The following is a 17,965-nucleotide window of genomic DNA, read 5'->3' as shown; positions in this document are numbered from 1 at the left end:
CTTCAGTTACAAAAGTTACTTACTTTACACCATTACCACCATTGAAAAATTGAGTTTCTTATTTAACTACAAGATAAAAATATTACAAATAATTAATTGCATCCTGATAAAAAGTCTGTGGCACTATGTCCTATGTGGAATGAAGTACTGATTGCAGATGCACCAAAAGCAAAAAAATTCATATTATGTTTTGTGTTAATTAGACATACCATATATATACACACGATTAAACACCAACTGTTGTTAAAATGATAAGTATCGTTTATGCTCTGTCAGCGGTGGAGCATCTTTAAAATTCAAATCCTTTTTATCTAAGTTAATTTGGTACGAGAGCAAAAATTATAGAATAAAGAAATTCTAAACATCAAATAGAAATAGTTCATTGTTATTTTTAGGTCACCTGGCCATAGGTTATGGTGACTAAATGTATTAGTCTTTTGTCCATTAACATTTCAAATATGTATGACAACAGGTAAGACAGATAGTTTGGTCCTTTGATATACATCAAACAAATTATATAATGCTACACTGTGGTAACAGGTTCTCTCTGTCTCTGTAATCTTCAAAGGAAGTCTTAGCAGGCCTGTGATTTTCCACTGAACTCCTTTCAGTTTTGCTATGACATATTCCATAGGCGGATATAATGGCAATGATAGTAACCCCTGGATTATTGAGAATGACAGGGTATCAGAGGTTGGTCATTGACAGTCAAAACAATGGTCTCAACCTATGACAAACCATACATAGTAGATACTAACTTTTTGTCAATAAAAGAAAGAGACCTGATATAGGGTCTGTAGCAAATTGGAAAGAAGGGTTTAATTGTTCAAATAAATGACTGACTTTTCATTCACGTTCACAAAACAAACAAAAATTCCATGTTTTCAAGGTGATATCTTGATCATTACTCATTTCATTTGAATTTAAAACACAAACACCTTTTTATGTATACTAAATAGAATCATTTATTTAATTTTGGCAAGTTTATTGAAGGGGTTACACTTTAACACACTTCATTTAATATATCATGATTACTGGTAAATGATTTCACCTTGAAAGTTATCTTGTATAAAGATAATTAAAACAAGAGATGACAGAGGGATCTTGGGGCCCACCATAGAATGATCTGTTTATAACAATTGAAAGAGGCATCTTTTCTCTGCTTTTCAAACTTCAGCTATCAAAATCCAAGATGGCGGTCTGTCAGCCATCTTGTTGACCAATTGCTCCAGAAATGTATTATGAAAATGTAGGGTCTATGTGGACCCTATACATATGATATTTGAGAATGAGACCTTCAGTACTTTCTGAGAAATATAGCTACCTTCAACTATCAAAATCAAAGATACAACCTGATTAAAATACAGATCCTTAAATTATCACTACGTTGGATAAGAGGATCTGAGAACATCCCATTAGGGGTCACGTCAACATGACCTTTTGAAATGGCCAATCAAATTGGCACTGCCAGAATTTTGACTGGGGACGAAAGAGTTTGGAAAAGCTGTTCAAATTATTTTTGTGTATGTAGTCATCTCGCCCGAAGTGCACAACAAAGCTAATTGGATATGTATACTGGGGCGTTAAGACGATTTCAATTGATGTTGTAATGTGTAGAAACTGCATTTTCTCTGAAGTACACGTGGTATAAAGGTCATCTGGATCTGACCTTTTATGGGATATTGTCAGATCCTCTATTGAACGGAGTGGTTATAAGGATCTGTGTTTTAATCAGATTGTCGAAGATAATGACTGATTGACTCTTACAATTGTATAATGGTCCCATATTGAGCTTTCTGCTCACTAAATTGAAAAGATCTTGAAACAAATCGTTGTTTAATATAAAACATGTATGGGTGTTAGTTCTTTAAGTTCCTTTTGATTGAACATTAATCAATCTACTTAGGATAAAATCAGACAATACCTGGTATTCAAAGAAATATTTCTAAAACTAGCATTCCAGGAAAGTTGTACAGGACTAGAAAATTCACCAATTTCAAACATAAACAAATCTTTCAGCAAATCACTTTAATACTTGCTATAACTATGATATATTCCTTGTGAAAGAAGCAACTAATGAGTAATGACTAGAAATGAACTTTAACTATCATGTTATAGCACATCTTGTCTGATGTCTTAAAATCCACCAGAATAGATCTCTATCATATCAATACTAGTTAATAACATAACCCAGATTGAAAATTCATATATCTAAACCTGCTAACACATTTGTGTGTAAAATCCTATAACAATGAAATAAACACTTCAAATATGGTGGTATGTAACCTTTGAAAAAAAATCTCTTTAATTGAATTTAATATCGGGCCTACTAAAAATGAAAACATTAATATAGTTTGATAAGATAGCATTCATACAGGGAAAAATAGCAAAATTCAATCTATGGTACCATTAATAAGAATTTGAGATTAGATGTTGGTTTAAACTTAAATCTTAAATATGATTTAGGTTTTGGACCATAAATTGATTTACAGTATACATTTGTATATGTTTATTAAATCAGAAACAATCATAGGTTAATAGTTTTAAGTGTTTTCACAAAAAGAACATAAATAACATTACAAGATCATCTATAACAAAATACCTCTATAATGAGAAGCAGATAGAACTCTGTATATGATTAAAAAAACAAAGTAGATACCAGTTGTAGTATTGGATTACACATACAAGAGGGATACAGAAGGATCGCGATTTTGATGCCCACCAAAGAATGATCTTCGTCTGACAAATGAAAGGGATCTTTTCTCTGCTTTTCAAACTTAAAACTTCTTTTCTTTGCTTTTCAAACTTAAAACTATGAAACTTCAAGATGGCGGCCCGTCAGCCATCTTGTTGACCGATCGATCCCAAAGTGCAATATGCACAACAAAGGCACTAGGGGAACCTACATGTGAAATTTGAGAATGATCTCGTCAGCACTTAATGAGAAATTGCAGTAACAAGAATTGTTAACAGACGGAAGGACGGACAACGGACCACTGACCAAAAGCAATTTGAATAGCCATACATCTGATAATGGTGGGCTAAAAATGCATTATTTTAGAGGCAGGTGTTCAAGGCAAGGGTATAATTGACTAGAAACAAAAGTCTGAAGCTTTAATCTTCATACTCACTATTGATAAAAGCAAACTAAATTTAACAAATAATACATGAGAAGGTAACAAGCAATATTTAAAAAGTTACTTTAGCTGTTTACTTGAATAGGAAGGATTTCTAAAAACTACAAACTTCAATCCAGCACCTTGCATATAAATATGGCACTGAAATAAGTAAAATAATCGTCTATATAATATATTGTATAAAATGTATAATAATTATTGGATGTAAAACTTTAAAACATGAAATCAAACATATTGTCTGCAATACATATATGAATTATGGTAAAAAGCACAAGCAACAAGCCAAGTTATAATAATGATAATAAATGTTGATGCAAACAACCTGCTATCAAAAATGTTATCACAAGTTAAATGCACAAAAAGTCTAAACAGTTTTGATATTACGTACTGAAAATACATAAAAGCATGTATTGTATATATTTAAACAATTGGTAAAAATCCAGAGTACACAACAGTTGGTTCTGATCACAGGGACCTGGCACAAATATTTTACGAACAGTATATGTATATATAGTATCAAGGGTATGAACTCGACGGTAGAGAAAAACGGATCAATTTTTTTAAAACCTCGATTTTTTTAAAGAACAGGTTACCTTAAAGGGAAATAATTTATCTTTCCAATGAGTGCTCGATGAACGAAATTGGTCAAGTATTGACCTGCTCGATGAACGAAATTGGTCAAGTATTGACCAAGTTATGATCTGATGAATCAGGAAATTTACCAAAAATATGTTACGTAGACATTACCCTGTCCACTCGAAATGTTGTCTTGACTATAATGTATATGTATATACTGTTGGTAAAAAATTCGTGCCAGGTCCCTGTGGTTCTGACTTTTTAGAACAATTGTTGATTTTTACAGATTATGGTAATAACAGGCAAGATCAAATTAAAAAGTATGCATGTAATGTAGTTGGCTATTCATTACAGATCTAAAACAGATATGTTAAATAAATACTAGTGTTCAATCAATGAAACCATTGCAGTGATGTTTTGAGATTTTCCATTGGTAGTAATAGATAGCAGGTGTGTGTACAAGGCGAGGCGACCAATCCTACTGCAGTGGTGACCATGGGGTTGGTACCAGCAGCCGTCGATGTCCTCCAGATCCCTGATCAGCTGTATCAGCAAAAAACAAATCTTTTTTATAAAGCAACAGCAAGATTAATAGAATCTTTACCCCATTTGAGGTGAGACAGTAGAATAAACATGATGGTGGAGGATCGTTGAGGCATGGAGATTGTGTACAAAGTAAACCTTGTATGTGACTAGGTGTATACCTGTATTGTCATAAACATCTATCTGACTTGATGAATTAAGCAAATTCTAAGTTGTGTTAAAATGAGTAATTCTGAGCTGAGTCTTAAATCAGCCTATGATCAGTTAAAATGAGTAATTCTGAGCTGAGTCTTAAATCAGCCTATGATCAGTTAAAATGAGTAATTCTGAGCTGAGTCTTAAATCAGCCTATGATCAGTTAAAATGAGTAATTCTGAGCTGAGTCTTAAATCAGCCTATGATCAGTTAAAATGAGTAATTCTGAGCTGAGTCTTAAATCAGCCTATGATCAGTTAAAATGAGTAATTCTGAGCTGAGTCTTAAATCAGCCTATGATCAGTTGAAATGAGTAATTCTGAGCTGAGTCTTAAATCAGCCTATGATCAGTAACTTAGGGAATGCATCGCATGAGATTCAAACTTAAGGTGGTCGGGTGGTCACTACACCACCTGCCTGTTACTTTGCCGGTTTCCTCCCACTTTAACACCCCTCGCACTTACGTCCAGGCCATCGAAACTATTTTGTACAGTAAATAACTTGTTTTTAAATCGATGTAAAATAAATAAAGTTTATATTTCTTTTATTGGATCCAGAAGAGGAGGTCAAATATAGAGTTCAAACAAGAGGCCAAGAGGGCCTGTATTGCTCACCAAGTTTTTTTCAATGATTATTAGAAAGACTCTTACAATTAGGTAAATAAGCAAAATTGACCCCATGATTTGTTTAATTTTGAATCCCAACCATATAATCACCGTGTCCAACCGTACTTTGGAGATTGCGGTTGAAGTAACGCAGAGTTTGCGGTTATCACCGGAAGGTGATGGAAAATTGAGAGGGTAGGTCCACGAAATTGTCAAATAACGAAATTCTAGAGAATATTTAAAAAAACTGAGTCGCTCAGGGATTGTAGCACACATTGAAGAATTCAAGGCATGTTTCGCATATTGTCGATGTTTTTTGTGGAGTTCAAACACTCAACAACAAAAATCGAAATCGAATTTTTTTGTAAACAAATCAAAATTTCATAATGTTTTAAGCCATATTGTTTTATATAAACACTTTCCATTTATGTGTTGATGTTCTAAAAACACCCCGACTGAATGACATTTGTTTGTGTCAAGAAATTTCCATGAAATACTGAATTGAATTTTTGAAGGATGAGGTTGCGGTTGCATAAAGTAAAAAATGGGGGTTGCGGTTTTTGGTCATTCAATAGCTATAATGGGCGGATGATATTTGCCATTTTCCATGACCTCAGAGTGTTTCGGAGATGTTTGCGTTTAATGTTATTATCACTAAGACAATCAATTAAGTTTCCGTTCCGTATTGATCAGTTTTAATATTAGCAATGGTATGTATATGTAAGAATGGTATGTCAGCTTTAACTCTTCATTTGTTATTATAAAACTGTGAAGCAACAAACAGGAAAATTATATAAAATTATCATGAAGATCATGAAGCATTTTTCACCCCACGAAACACACCCGTACCCGTTATAAAAATACATGATGTGTATTGTGTTACTCTGTAGTCTTCGTAATAAGAGTAGGCCCTAGTAGCCGCTAAAGAGACGCCTACTGCTACAGGCGATTGATAACACAGTAAATAAATAAAAGTAAATAAAAAATGAATAAAGATTGAATTGACCATTGATAATTGAATGATTCTTATAGAGATTTCTCATTAAGACTTCGAATCCGAATCAGAATACGAAATCCATTGTATTGTATTAGTTCTACTTCATTGATCACTATATGCTATAGTACTGACATTCAATTCGCTTTCTGATTCTGATTCCGACTCGGTCTTAATGATAAATCTCTTATTGGTCGTTTGGGATTAATAATGGAAGTGAAACTCTCAATAATATTGATTCCTATTCATGTAGACAACAACCTGATTTTATTTTTGAGTTGTGAATGGTCACTTTCATTGAACTCTCAACCATGCTTCTTTTCAATCAGCAAAGAACAACAAAAAATCCTTCTCGAATCTCAAACTACCTAATTAGAGAAACAGGAGAGTTTATAAATGGGAAACAGAATGATCTATAACCTATGAACATGTGTCAAGTTTGTTACTGTTTGTCCCATTTAACTCAGAACATCTGTTTTCGGCAATATTTCGAAAAATAATCAACCGATTTTAATGCTTCATGGTGTACCGGTCCTACTTTAGATGTATCCGCCATAGTCTTTGCAATGAAATAAATATAAAAATGAAAAAAAAACCATTTGAATCAACGTCAACATACATTAACAACACTTGAATCATTGCTAAAAACGATGTAAAAAAGATACACAGTTGACTGGCACCTAATTATAAATAATTTAGTAATCGATGCAGTAAGTCGAAAAGGGGGATAAGCTGCACCAGATGGTATCATTTCGTCCATTTAGGACTCATCTGACAATCCGCACTCATAAAACCTACTTTATCCCAACCGCAACAATCAATGACGTTACTTTTTTACTTTACATTTTCCGCAACCACGAAAAACTACTTTATGTCAACCGCAATAATGACGTTACTTTTACCGACACATTTTCAAAATCGTATCTCTCAATCATCCGGTATTAGATTTAGAAAATCTTTTGAGAGGCTGTTTACAAGGGTTCGAAATTATAATATAATCAGTTGATACTGGTCTAGACTCGATTTGTAAAGCAGCATGAGATCATGAACTTGACAATTGGCGAAAAGTGGCAAAAATTATGCACTGTACGTAGGTGTTTGAAATACTGGGGCCATACAGAAACAGGTTACCGCTTCCCGATTTTGGATATATCATCTCTGTTCTCCGTGCACACTTCAGATTTCTGAAAAAAGCTTCCTGATGAGAAATATGACATTTTCTCTTCCGACTTACCTCCGTTTTCCGGCTCATAACCGCAAACTCTGCGTTACTTCAACCGCAATCTCCAAAGTACGGTTGGACACGGTGATAATGATGCTATAGATACCATACAAATATGCTATCCAATACATAGTTTCAGAGAGGAAGTAATTTATATGAAAATAGTAGCCTAATTGACCCTTTTGATCCCGCGCCTAAGACCCCGGGGGTCAGCCCCATTATTTGTACAATTTTGAATCTCCACCCTATAAGAATGCTACCATTGCATTATAATTGCTCTCCCATGCTTAGTTGCAGAGAAGAAGTCGTTTATATGGAAATAGCAAAATAGACCCCTTCTGACCCCACCCCTCAGGCCCCTGGGGTTTCTGCTCCAACATTTGTACAATTTTGAATCGCCACCCTATAAGGGAGCTACCATTGCATTATGAGTGCTATCTCATGCTTAGTTTCTGAGAAGAAGTTGTTCATATGGAAATAGAACGATTATACGTACCCCGCCTACTATACCTTTCGGCCGGGTACGAATTGGTCTCTGTGTCGTAGTGGAGCACTGCCTCCCCACCGAAAATCATTCGGGCACAGTTTTCTATACTTTTTGTAGGTTTCCAACAATTTTATGTGTATACATGCATTTACATATTATTTTTGTCCAAAACAATCATAACTACCATTCTTAATATCCACCTACCGCTCACACGACGTCAAATTCACAATTTGTGGACTTGCCGTATAAATTCCCTTTAGAAAGACCTTCATATGTATTATGTAAAAATATAATGCTTCGATGAGAATTTTATATTTTATGTAGTTCAGTTAGTAGGTAAGCGATATCAAACAAGTACGATAAAATGCAAACAAACGTTTTATAATGGTTTGCATAATCATTACATTAATAGGCACCAATTGTAGCTCTAAAGACGACACCATTTTCTGTCTAAAAGTCTTTTGAGCTACAATATTGAAGCTAATATGGAAATAGCCAAAGTGACCCCTTTTGTCACTGCCCCTCAGGCCCCCTGGGGTCAGCTTCATCATTTGAACAATATTGAATCCCCACCTTATAAGGATGCTACTATCACATCATAAGTGTTATCCTATGCTTATTTTCAGAAAAGAATTTGTTCATAAGGAAATAGCCAAATTAACCCCTTTTGACCCCACCCCTAAGGCTCCCGGGGGGTCAGCCCCATCATTTCTACAATTTTGAATCCCCACCCTATAAGGATGCTACCATTGAATTATAAGTGCTATCCCATGCTTAGTTTCAGAGAAGTCTATATGGAAATAGCCAAATTGATCCCTTTTGACCCCGAACCTCAGGCCCCTGGGGTGTCAGTCTCATCATTTGTACAATTTTTAGTTAGGAACCCATAAGGTTGCTACCTTTGAATTATAAGTGCTATCCCGTGCTTAGTTTCAGAGAAGAAGTATATACAGAGATAGCCAAATTGACCCCTTTTGACCCAGCACCTCAGGCCCCTGGGTGGTCAGCCCCATGATTTGTACAATTTATAGTTAGTAACTCATAAGAATGCTACCTGTTTAATTCTCTTGAATTCCGACCAGCAGTTAGAAGTCGATTGTTGACGGATGGATGGGCGGAAACAGACGGACGCCGGATGCCATGGTATCACATAAGCTCACCTTTGTCTTTCGGACCAGGTGAGCTAATAAATGTGTGGACACCTTTAAAACACTTAAGTAGCGGTACTACAATGCAAAATAATTGAGAGAAAATTCTCTTTTAAATATCTGAAGTATATTATGCAATATACCAAAAATTCCAAGTATTTTCCCTTTACCTTCTTTCTGTCCATTTATCTGATTTTCTACAGCTTGCTGAGCTGAGTTATGAAACCACAACTGGTACCCTATAATAACAATATATAGCCATTTACTGTAAACTACAGTCTTGGGACATAAGTATTCATCACTGTTGTTTTTTCACTATATATTCTATGTAATTTTACTTTTTTATTTGAATTTTCCTGATCTCGTTTATTAATAGATTTTCACCAAATTTGGCATACTTGTAGAGAATTGTCTATAATTTCAGCTCATAATATTTTCAAAATTTTCTGATGCTTCGTTTTCAAAATATTATTATTTTGGTGCACCATTTAATTTTTGTGACGTCATTTTCTTCTTTGTTCTTACCAAAAGGGCAACGAAAAAGTTTTGTTTTCTCAAAAAGTAGGTAACGGATAATTATGCAAATATTATGAGCTGAGAATGTAGACAATTTTCGATAAGTAAGCCAAATTTGGATGAAATCCATCAATAGATGTGATCAGGAAAATTCAAAGAAAAAAAGGTAAAAATATATAGAATATCATTACTATATAGAGAAAAAACAACAGTGACGAATACTTATGTCCCATGACTGTATTCATCTAAGGATAGTAAAAATTCCTCATACAATAGGCAAATTTATCCTTGTCAGATATATTTATTCATACCCACTTGTATTTAGATTTATGCAAGCTAAGGTCATGCATTCTGGTTTAAAGATATATGTAGATAACATTCTAGTGCTGTACATAGATTTTAGTTGATACAAGTGATATTACTTTAAACAAGAATTTGTAAGCTATTTTGAATGCAAGAAACAAAGTTTCAGTCTCACCTGTGTTAGTTGGCCCCATGACACTCTGAAATGTACCAAGCAGTTTTGCGTCACCCTTGTCAGTAGAAAACTTTTGACCGGCACCTTGGTTTATAGCGTCCAGCTCATAAACACCTGTAATTAAAGCTTTGGTATGGAATATTTGTTCCTAGTTATTTAGTGAATGGTCCAGAGAATAGCTAGGGTCATTTGAATGGTCCAAAGAATACCTAGGGTCATTTGAACGGTCCCTAGAATAGCTAGGGTCATTTGAATGGTCCTGAAAATAGCTAGGGTCATTTGAATGGTCCAATGAATAGCTTGGGTCATTTGAATGGTCTCGAGAATAGCTAGGGTCATTTGAATGGTCCTGAGAATAGCTAGGGTCATTTGAATGGTCCTGAGAATAGCTAAGGTCATTTGAATGGTCTCGAGAATAGCTAGGGTCATTTGAATGTTTCGGAGAATAGCTAGGGTCATTTGAATGGTCCAGAGAATTGCTAGAGTCATTTGAATGGTCCCGAGAATAGCTAGGGTCATTTGAATGGTCCCAAGAATAGCTAGGGTCATTTGAATGGTCCAGAGAATAGCTAGGGTCATTTGAATGGTCCAGAAAAAAGTTAGGGCCATTTCAATGGTCCTGAGAATGGCTAGGGTCATTTGAATGGTCCAGAGAATGGCTAGGGTCATTTGAATGGTCCAGAGAATAGCTAGGGTCATTTGAATGGTCCAGAAAAAAGTTAGGGCCATTTCAATGGTCCTGAGAATGGCTAGGGTCATTTGAATGGTCCTGAGAATGGCTAGGGTCATTTGAATGGTCCAGAGAATGGCTAGGGTCATTTGAAGTGTGGATCTCACTGTGATACATGTAGTTAGTGACTTGCATCTAAGGTCTGTCGCATGAGTAATTTGTGGAAAAATAACTTGTTAATGTTTACAACAGAGGAGACAGGTATGAATATATTTCTTAGCTTCTCAAGAACTACAAAATTGGCGATACAACTATTTAGATATAGGTGAAAAAGGTTAAGATATTATTTAAGTAGAATTTTATTCTAATGCCAAACTGGATCAGGTTGCTGCAGGTATGATATCAGTAGGATATAGTAACTATTGTTACCTGACTCTCTATATAAACGTAAATAAAGTAATTTCAACTATTCTTACATGAAATTGCTTGAAAATTGTTACAAAAATAAAAATTCTCAGAGAGTCTTTACCAGTCAATAGTCTGACTGTTCACCAGCATGGAACTTTTTCATGCGCTAAATTGTTGACGTCATAATCAATTGTTGATGTTTTAAACACCAGCACGTGGGACCCAAGTATTCTTTCAATGAAAGTCATTCTCACCAGAAACTGTGATAAGTTTAAGATTGTGGTTCAGATAACAAAACAGTTGTTTCATGCCATATCAGTCAACAATCAAAACTATTTCCCCTTGTTGTTGGGACCAACCCTATAAACTTTACATGTACTTATTAGTATGGCACTACACCTGTAGGACATTTGTTACCTCTGAGGTCAGGCTGGACCAGGTTGCTATCACCAACTGTGTGAAGTAACATATTTTCCTGGCGAGACATCATTGGTAATATCTTGCTGAAGTAACTGCTGATCCAATGAGAGTCACCAGCCAAGGCTTGTCGTACATTTGCCCGCTGGTTCAAATCATCTGAGAATGATAAACAATCAAATAAGGCTATACTTGTTGCTCAGTTCTCTTTTCTAAATAACATACCGTAAATTGAGATATTTTGGATGTGGTCATTTTTTGGCTTATTTGGCGTTTGGAATGACAGTGCCAAAATTTAACAAACCAAAATTTGGCTACATATTTATTTATTTATAATATATATATTTCTTCATAATATGTAGAAATCTGAAAGTGTATGTGTTTCGAAATCAAGATGTTCATATAAATAGGTTTACATATGCCATTGGATATAATCAAAATTGCAATGTAGTACTCTTCATATGTGTGTGTATTGCATTACTTTGTTAGTTACCAACAGGCCTCAAAGTAGCACTTGGGAATGACTGGCCAAGTGGCGAGTGACCTCTAAATTTTACTCGCCGAATGTTGTCAAGAGAACTTTATAAGTTTCATATATTGATTTGATGTGTTAAGAGCTTTATTGAGACACCTTACACTATTGAGCAAGCAGATACACATGTACAAGTATTAAAAACATGAAAAATATAATTTTGTGTTGGTTTAAACTCTTTTTATTCAACAACTGCAATGTCCCACTAAACAGCCTTTGTACTTCAGATTCCTTTTTGTTTTAAACCATTTTTCAATCTGTTTACATTTCTATATACGGTAATATAAGTAATTTATATATAAATGTATAGTAGTTATCAATATATCTCGAATTTATTCAGTTACTAACTCATATCGCACTGATTAGGGTTTCTCATATTTGATTTTAAATTGAATAAATTGGGCCTAATACCTCAGGCAGTTATGTAAACGCTTCCAATAGTCCGTTTTTCGTTGCATATGTCTACCAGCGGCTTGGAATTTAGTTCTGGCTTGGCGATTCTATACATGTATGCATTGACGAACTTTATGTGCATATCTTGCAATGTTTTTGCAGCACAATGTTTGCGTTGTCTGAAAGTTGTGTCCGACTGTACTTTCGCTTGAACTTGAAGCGATAACATTTTCATGAATGTCTTACTGTCTTTCTGTGTCACACAAGGGTCTGTCTCTTTCGTAACAATCAGTAGTTGGACACAAAGTCTGTTTTGCCGGCCATTGATCAATTAATAATCTATTCACACATCTTTCAAAACATCATACCTTTGTCATGTCTTAATCACAACATTTGTTCAGCCATGTCAAAGCGTTTGCTTCCTGTCGATGTATTGGCTTCAGTCCATTTTTTTCACATGAATCCAGAGTCAAATCTTCCATTGTTCTCTGTTTATTTTGACTTTTTAAAGCCAAAACAAGACGGGGGGATTTGCCCCGGCCTTTTTGCCGCCATATTGTTACTGATACACGAGGTAGGGTCATCAAGACGCTTTACAGCAGACAGTGATTATGCTTTTAAGCGCTTTTCTGACACAGATTAGATATGTGTTACTACTAAAAGAACCGAACACAAAATAAATCCGGAAATATTAAGGAATTTTTTACTCGCCGTTTGGCGATATATCGTTAATTTTAACTCGCCTTTGGGAAAATTTACTCGCATATGCGAGTAAATTTCTCTCAACTTTGAGGCCTGTTACTAGGCAACTAATTTATCAATTTACCTAGTGTCACCTTTTCCTTATACTTCCGCACAAAAATATCAATACCATCAACAGAAGAAATGTTGACTTAGCAAAAGTTTGTAACAGTCAGGGACTTATATGGAAAAAATAATGCATTTTACCTGTACAACTGAAACAGGAACATAAAGTATATATATACATATGTATGTGGGTCAAGGAAGTAATATCAACAGTTATTTTCCATATAAAACTGGATCCTTATAGACATATATGTCTGTAGGATACGAATTACTTAAAGTAGTAAATATAGGGCAAAGAAGTAATTCTAACAGTGTGGACAAAAGATTGTCAAATTTTCAAGGCGATCTGCCCCTTTGGCTACATATGTATGTACACTTTTCAAAGTTCCATAGGGTTAAATTTGTTAATGCATGTGTACAATACACTGTCAATATAGCTTTATAGCTAAGGAAAAGGTAAGTATTCCACAGTTAAAGGTGAATTTAACAACTGGTACCGGTGAACATTACTAAGCACATATTCAACATTATATCCATACTCCTTTAGGGAATTCACATTCATTGAATCCAGTGAGAGATGGAACAATAGTAATATGAAAGCGACAAACAAATCCAGAATTCCAAGCAACAATAACCATTTTTTATTACAGATAAATCCTAGGTACTTGTCGTGATGTATTTGTACACTTATGCAATTTTCGTCACTTCATTCCTAAAGAAATCTCATCATTTCTTTCACAACCACTATATAGCCATAACCCATAAAAGAATTCACTTTAATAAATCCAGAAAAGGGAGAAGGTTTAGATGGAATTCCATAAAACCACAGCTTAAATTTCTGTTGAAAAGATATTACAGATGCTTGATGTGTTTCTCTGCTCCAGCGATTAAGCCGACTGACACACTATGTTAAAAATTTAAAAATGCTCGGAATTAAGTTGGCATGATTTTTCAACTCACTGAAAGAGAAGAAAGACATTGCCAATAGAATTTTTTCTTAGTACAAAAAATGTCACTTATTTTCTGTAGTTTCACAGCATGTAAACAGTATTCCGACATTTCAACAAATAAGGGAGATATTGAGATTTATCTAACACCTACAAGGAAATGTGTAGAAATGCATAGTTAAGAAGAACCATTTACAACATCAATAGATGTTTTTCAAATAGACATTTGAAATTACTAATAGCTCATATTTAATCAATATGTATAAATAATTGCAAGATGGGCTATTTAACTTACCATATTCCCATATATGGACAACATCATTAATACCACCGATTTCACTGACCCAGTAACCAATCAGCGGTGAATGAGCAGTTCGCAGATGTATCCATTCTTTGCTCAGCTCGATGAAAGGTTTCATTTCCTTTGGCCAAATTTGATAAATGCGCAGTTCATAAAGTTTTCCAAGTCCATTGCTGGTGCTGAGATCTCGTCTGTTTAGCTTTCCTGGTAGGAGGCCACCTAATGGGGTCTTTGGAGAAAAGAAACACAGTTAGTATTTAAATGAATCCGAGTACCTATAACTTCAGATCAGTCGTCCTTCAGTTGTAATTGAACCAACACAAAAGTGACCCTCAATAAATGTCAAGTTCATTCATCACATCAGTAGATATTAGTCATGTTATTTTTTGTGTCCTTGATAGGTGAATTGATTTGAACAAACTTGGTAATACTTCATCAAGTATGTTACAGGTCAAATGTCAGTATTCTATAGAGAAGTAATTTCATGTGGTTAGGTTAGCTTTTTTGACTCCTGAGACCTTTATTGAATTTAGGGATTGTCACAGTCTGATACAATATACTTGAATTGTATATCATATCACAGCATGTCACATCCCAAATATCAGAAGTCAGAACTCTTGACTTCTTTATTATCGTGAAAAGATATAGGTGTTATCACTTGGTTAACTAGGCTATGTGTTATCACTTAGTTAACTAAGCTAGGTGTTATCACTTGGTTAACTAGGCTATGTGTTATCACTTGGTTAACTAGGCTATGATTTATCACTTGGTTAACTAGGCTAGGTGTTATCACTTGGTTAACTAGGCTATGTGTTATCACTTGGTTAACTAGGCTAGGTGTTATCACTTGGTTAACTAGGCTAGGTGATATGTTCTCACTTGGTTAACTATGCTATGTGTTATCACTTGGTTAACTAGGCTTGGTGTTATGTAATCACTTGGTTAACTAGGCTAGCTAAGCTAGGTGTTATCACTTGGTCAACAGTTTAGGCTTGGTGTTATGTTATCACTTGGTTAACTAAGCTAGGTGTTATCACTTGGTTAACTAGGCTAGGTGTTATCACTTGGTTAACTAGGCTAGGTGTTATGTTATCACTTGGTTAACTAGGCTATGTGTTATCACTTGGTTAACTAGGCAATGTGTTATCACTTGGTTAACTAGGCTATGTGTTATCACTTGGTTAACTAGGCTTGGTGTTATATTATCACTTGGTTAACTAGGCTAGGCGTTATCACTTGGTTAACTAGGCTATGTGTTATCACTTGGTTAACTAGGCTATGATTTATCACTTGGTTAACTAGGCTAGGTGTTATCACTTGGTTAACTAGGCTATGTGTTATCACTTGGTTAACTAGGCTAGGTGTTATCACTTGGTTAACTAGGCTAGGTGATATGTTCTCACTTGGTCAACTATGATATGTGTTATCACTTGGTTAACTAGGCTTGGTGTTATGTAATCACTTGGTTAACTAGGCTAGCTAAGCTAGGTGTTATCACTTGGTCAACTAGGCTTGGTGTTATGTTATCACTTGGTTAACTAAGCTAGGTGTTATCACTTGGTTAACTAGGCTAGGTGTTATCACTGGGTTAACTAGGCTAGGTGTTATGTTATCACTTGGTTAACTAGGCTATGTGTTATCACTTGGTTAACTAGGCAATGTGTTATCACTTGGTTAACTAGGCTATGTGTTATCACTTGGTTAACTAGGCTTGGTGTTATATTATCACTTGGTTAACTAGGCTAGGTGTTATCACTTGGTTAACTAGACTATGTGTTATCACTTGGTTAACTAGGCTTGGTGTTATGTTATCACATGGTTAACTAGGCTAGCTAAGCTAGGTGTTATCACTTGGTTAACTAGGTTAAGTGTTATGTTATCACTTGGTTAACTAGGCTAGGTGTTATCACTTGGTTAACTAGGTCAGTGTAATCAATTTGTTAACTAGGTCAGGTGCCATCACTTTGTTTGCTAGATCAGGTGCCATCACTTTGTTAACTAGGTCAGGTGTTTTCACTTTGTTAACTAGGTCAGATGTCATTACTTTGTTAACTAGCCCAGGTGTCATCACTTTCTTAACTAGCTATATAGGTCAGATGTCATTACTTTGTTAACTAGGTCATGATCAGGTGCCATCATTTTGTTAACTAGGTCAGATGTCAGCACTTTGTTAACTAGGCTTATAATTAATGAGTTTGATTAATTTACTTAATCACCTGATTAAATTAATAATCCTGATGTAACAACTAGTAGACCTACAAAGTGTAACTAGGTCAGATGCCATCACTTTATTAACTAGATCATATGTCATCACTTTGTTAACTAGGTCAGATGTAAAAACTGTGTCAATAAGGTGTAATCAATTTGTTAACTAGGCCAGGTGTCATTACTTTTTAACTAGGTCAGATGTCATCACCTGATAATCAGGTCAGGTGTCATCACTGTTAACTAGGTCAAGAGTTGTCAGGTGCCATCTCTTAGTTAACTAGGTCAAATGTCATCACCTGATAATCAGGTCAGGTGTCATCACTGTTAACTAGATCAAGAGTTGCCAGGTGCCATCTCTTAGTTAACTAGGTCAGGTGCCATCACTTTGATAACTAGGTCAGATGTCATCACTTTGTTAACAAGGTCAGGTGTCATGACTTTGTTAACTAGATCAGGTGTCATCCCTTTGTTAACTAGGTCATGTGTCATCATCTCTTAACTAGATCAGATGTCATCACTTTTTAAAGTTCTAGGTCAGATGTTATAACTTTGTGTCAACAAGTTGTAATCACTTTGTTAATTATGTCAGGTGTAAACACTTTGCTAACTACATGTAGGTCTGGTGTCAATTACTTTGTTAATTTGGTCAGGCTCAGATTTCATTGAAACAAAAGTGAAGACTTAATTAAAAACAATTTTTTTTCATCCAAGGCTTACTGTAACTTATATGAATTTTAGCAATGTGACATTATTTATTACACTTAATTATGTGGGATGTAATCATGCATGTAACACATAATTTTTGCAGGGTTATAATTAATGAGTTTGATTAATTTATTTAATCACTTCAATTGGTTCCAATGCAATGTAACAACTAGCAGCCCTATAAAGTGTACATGACCCTGGTTATATGTAGTCAAGTGAATCAGGTCAGTGCTGTAACTTGACACTCAGCGATGTTTATGCATGACCTATCAGTTATATACTATGGTTTTCATTCACTTGTAAAGCAAAGTTATTATTTTACAACTTTAATTTCTGATCAAACAATTCGAATGCACATACATTTAGAGGATAGACTAATAATCTGTGCCACTACATGCACAGGCCGTGTACATGAATAACGCGTTTTTACTTTTTATAACACTTTTTTAGCATTACAGTAGCTTATTAATTATTTTTGATAAGTTTTTAAAATACACTCATCTCACCTGTAAATTCTTAACGGATCTGTAAATACCGCCGAGAAGAGCTCGAGAATGCAAAGCCATGCCGCGTAAATTTGTTCACGTTTCACGGGTCTACAACGGTACAAACAACAGAAACCTCTGTGGCCATACAGAAAGTTTTATCAGCAGCTCTGTTAGGTCATAGGTCACTG

The 17,965-nt window shown here is 35.0% G+C and overlaps 1 protein-coding gene across 1 annotated transcript; it reads right to left on the bottom strand.

The window, feature by feature from the left end:
* Positions 1-939: 939 nt before the first annotated feature.
* Positions 940-17,954, bottom strand: LOC138315561 (protein NipSnap homolog 3A-like). The gene is made up of 6 exons (XM_069256671.1): positions 17,796-17,954; positions 14,371-14,605; positions 11,397-11,555; positions 9,902-10,015; positions 9,078-9,146; positions 940-4,256 (listed from the first exon to the last, which is right to left on the bottom strand). The coding sequence occupies exons 1-6, from the start codon at positions 17,853-17,855 to the stop codon at positions 4,192-4,194; spliced, it is 702 nt and encodes a 233-aa protein (XP_069112772.1). The 5' UTR covers positions 17,856-17,954; the 3' UTR covers positions 940-4,191.
* Between the last annotated feature and the right edge of the window lie 11 nt (positions 17,955-17,965).

Source organism: Argopecten irradians, chromosome 2 (genome assembly GCF_041381155.1).
Source record: "Argopecten irradians isolate NY chromosome 2, Ai_NY, whole genome shotgun sequence".
In the NCBI taxonomy this organism is placed as follows: Eukaryota; Metazoa; Mollusca; class Bivalvia; order Pectinida; family Pectinidae; genus Argopecten; species Argopecten irradians.
This window is presented reverse-complemented; position numbering and strand designations above follow the sequence as displayed.

Bases quoted from the DNA above. Each gene is read 5' to 3' on its own strand.
- LOC138315561 (XM_069256671.1), bottom strand. From the start codon at position 17,855: ATGGCTTTGCATTCTCGAGCTCTTCTCGGCGGTATTTACAGATCCGTT. The intron at 11,556-14,370 runs GTAAGTTAAATA...TATCATTCTCAG, and splicing joins TGTCCATATATGGGAATATG to ATGATTTGAACCAGCGGGCA. The intron at 10,016-11,396 runs GTAACAAATGTC...CTTTAATTACAG, and splicing joins GGTCCAGCCTGACCTCAGAG to GTGTTTATGAGCTGGACGCT.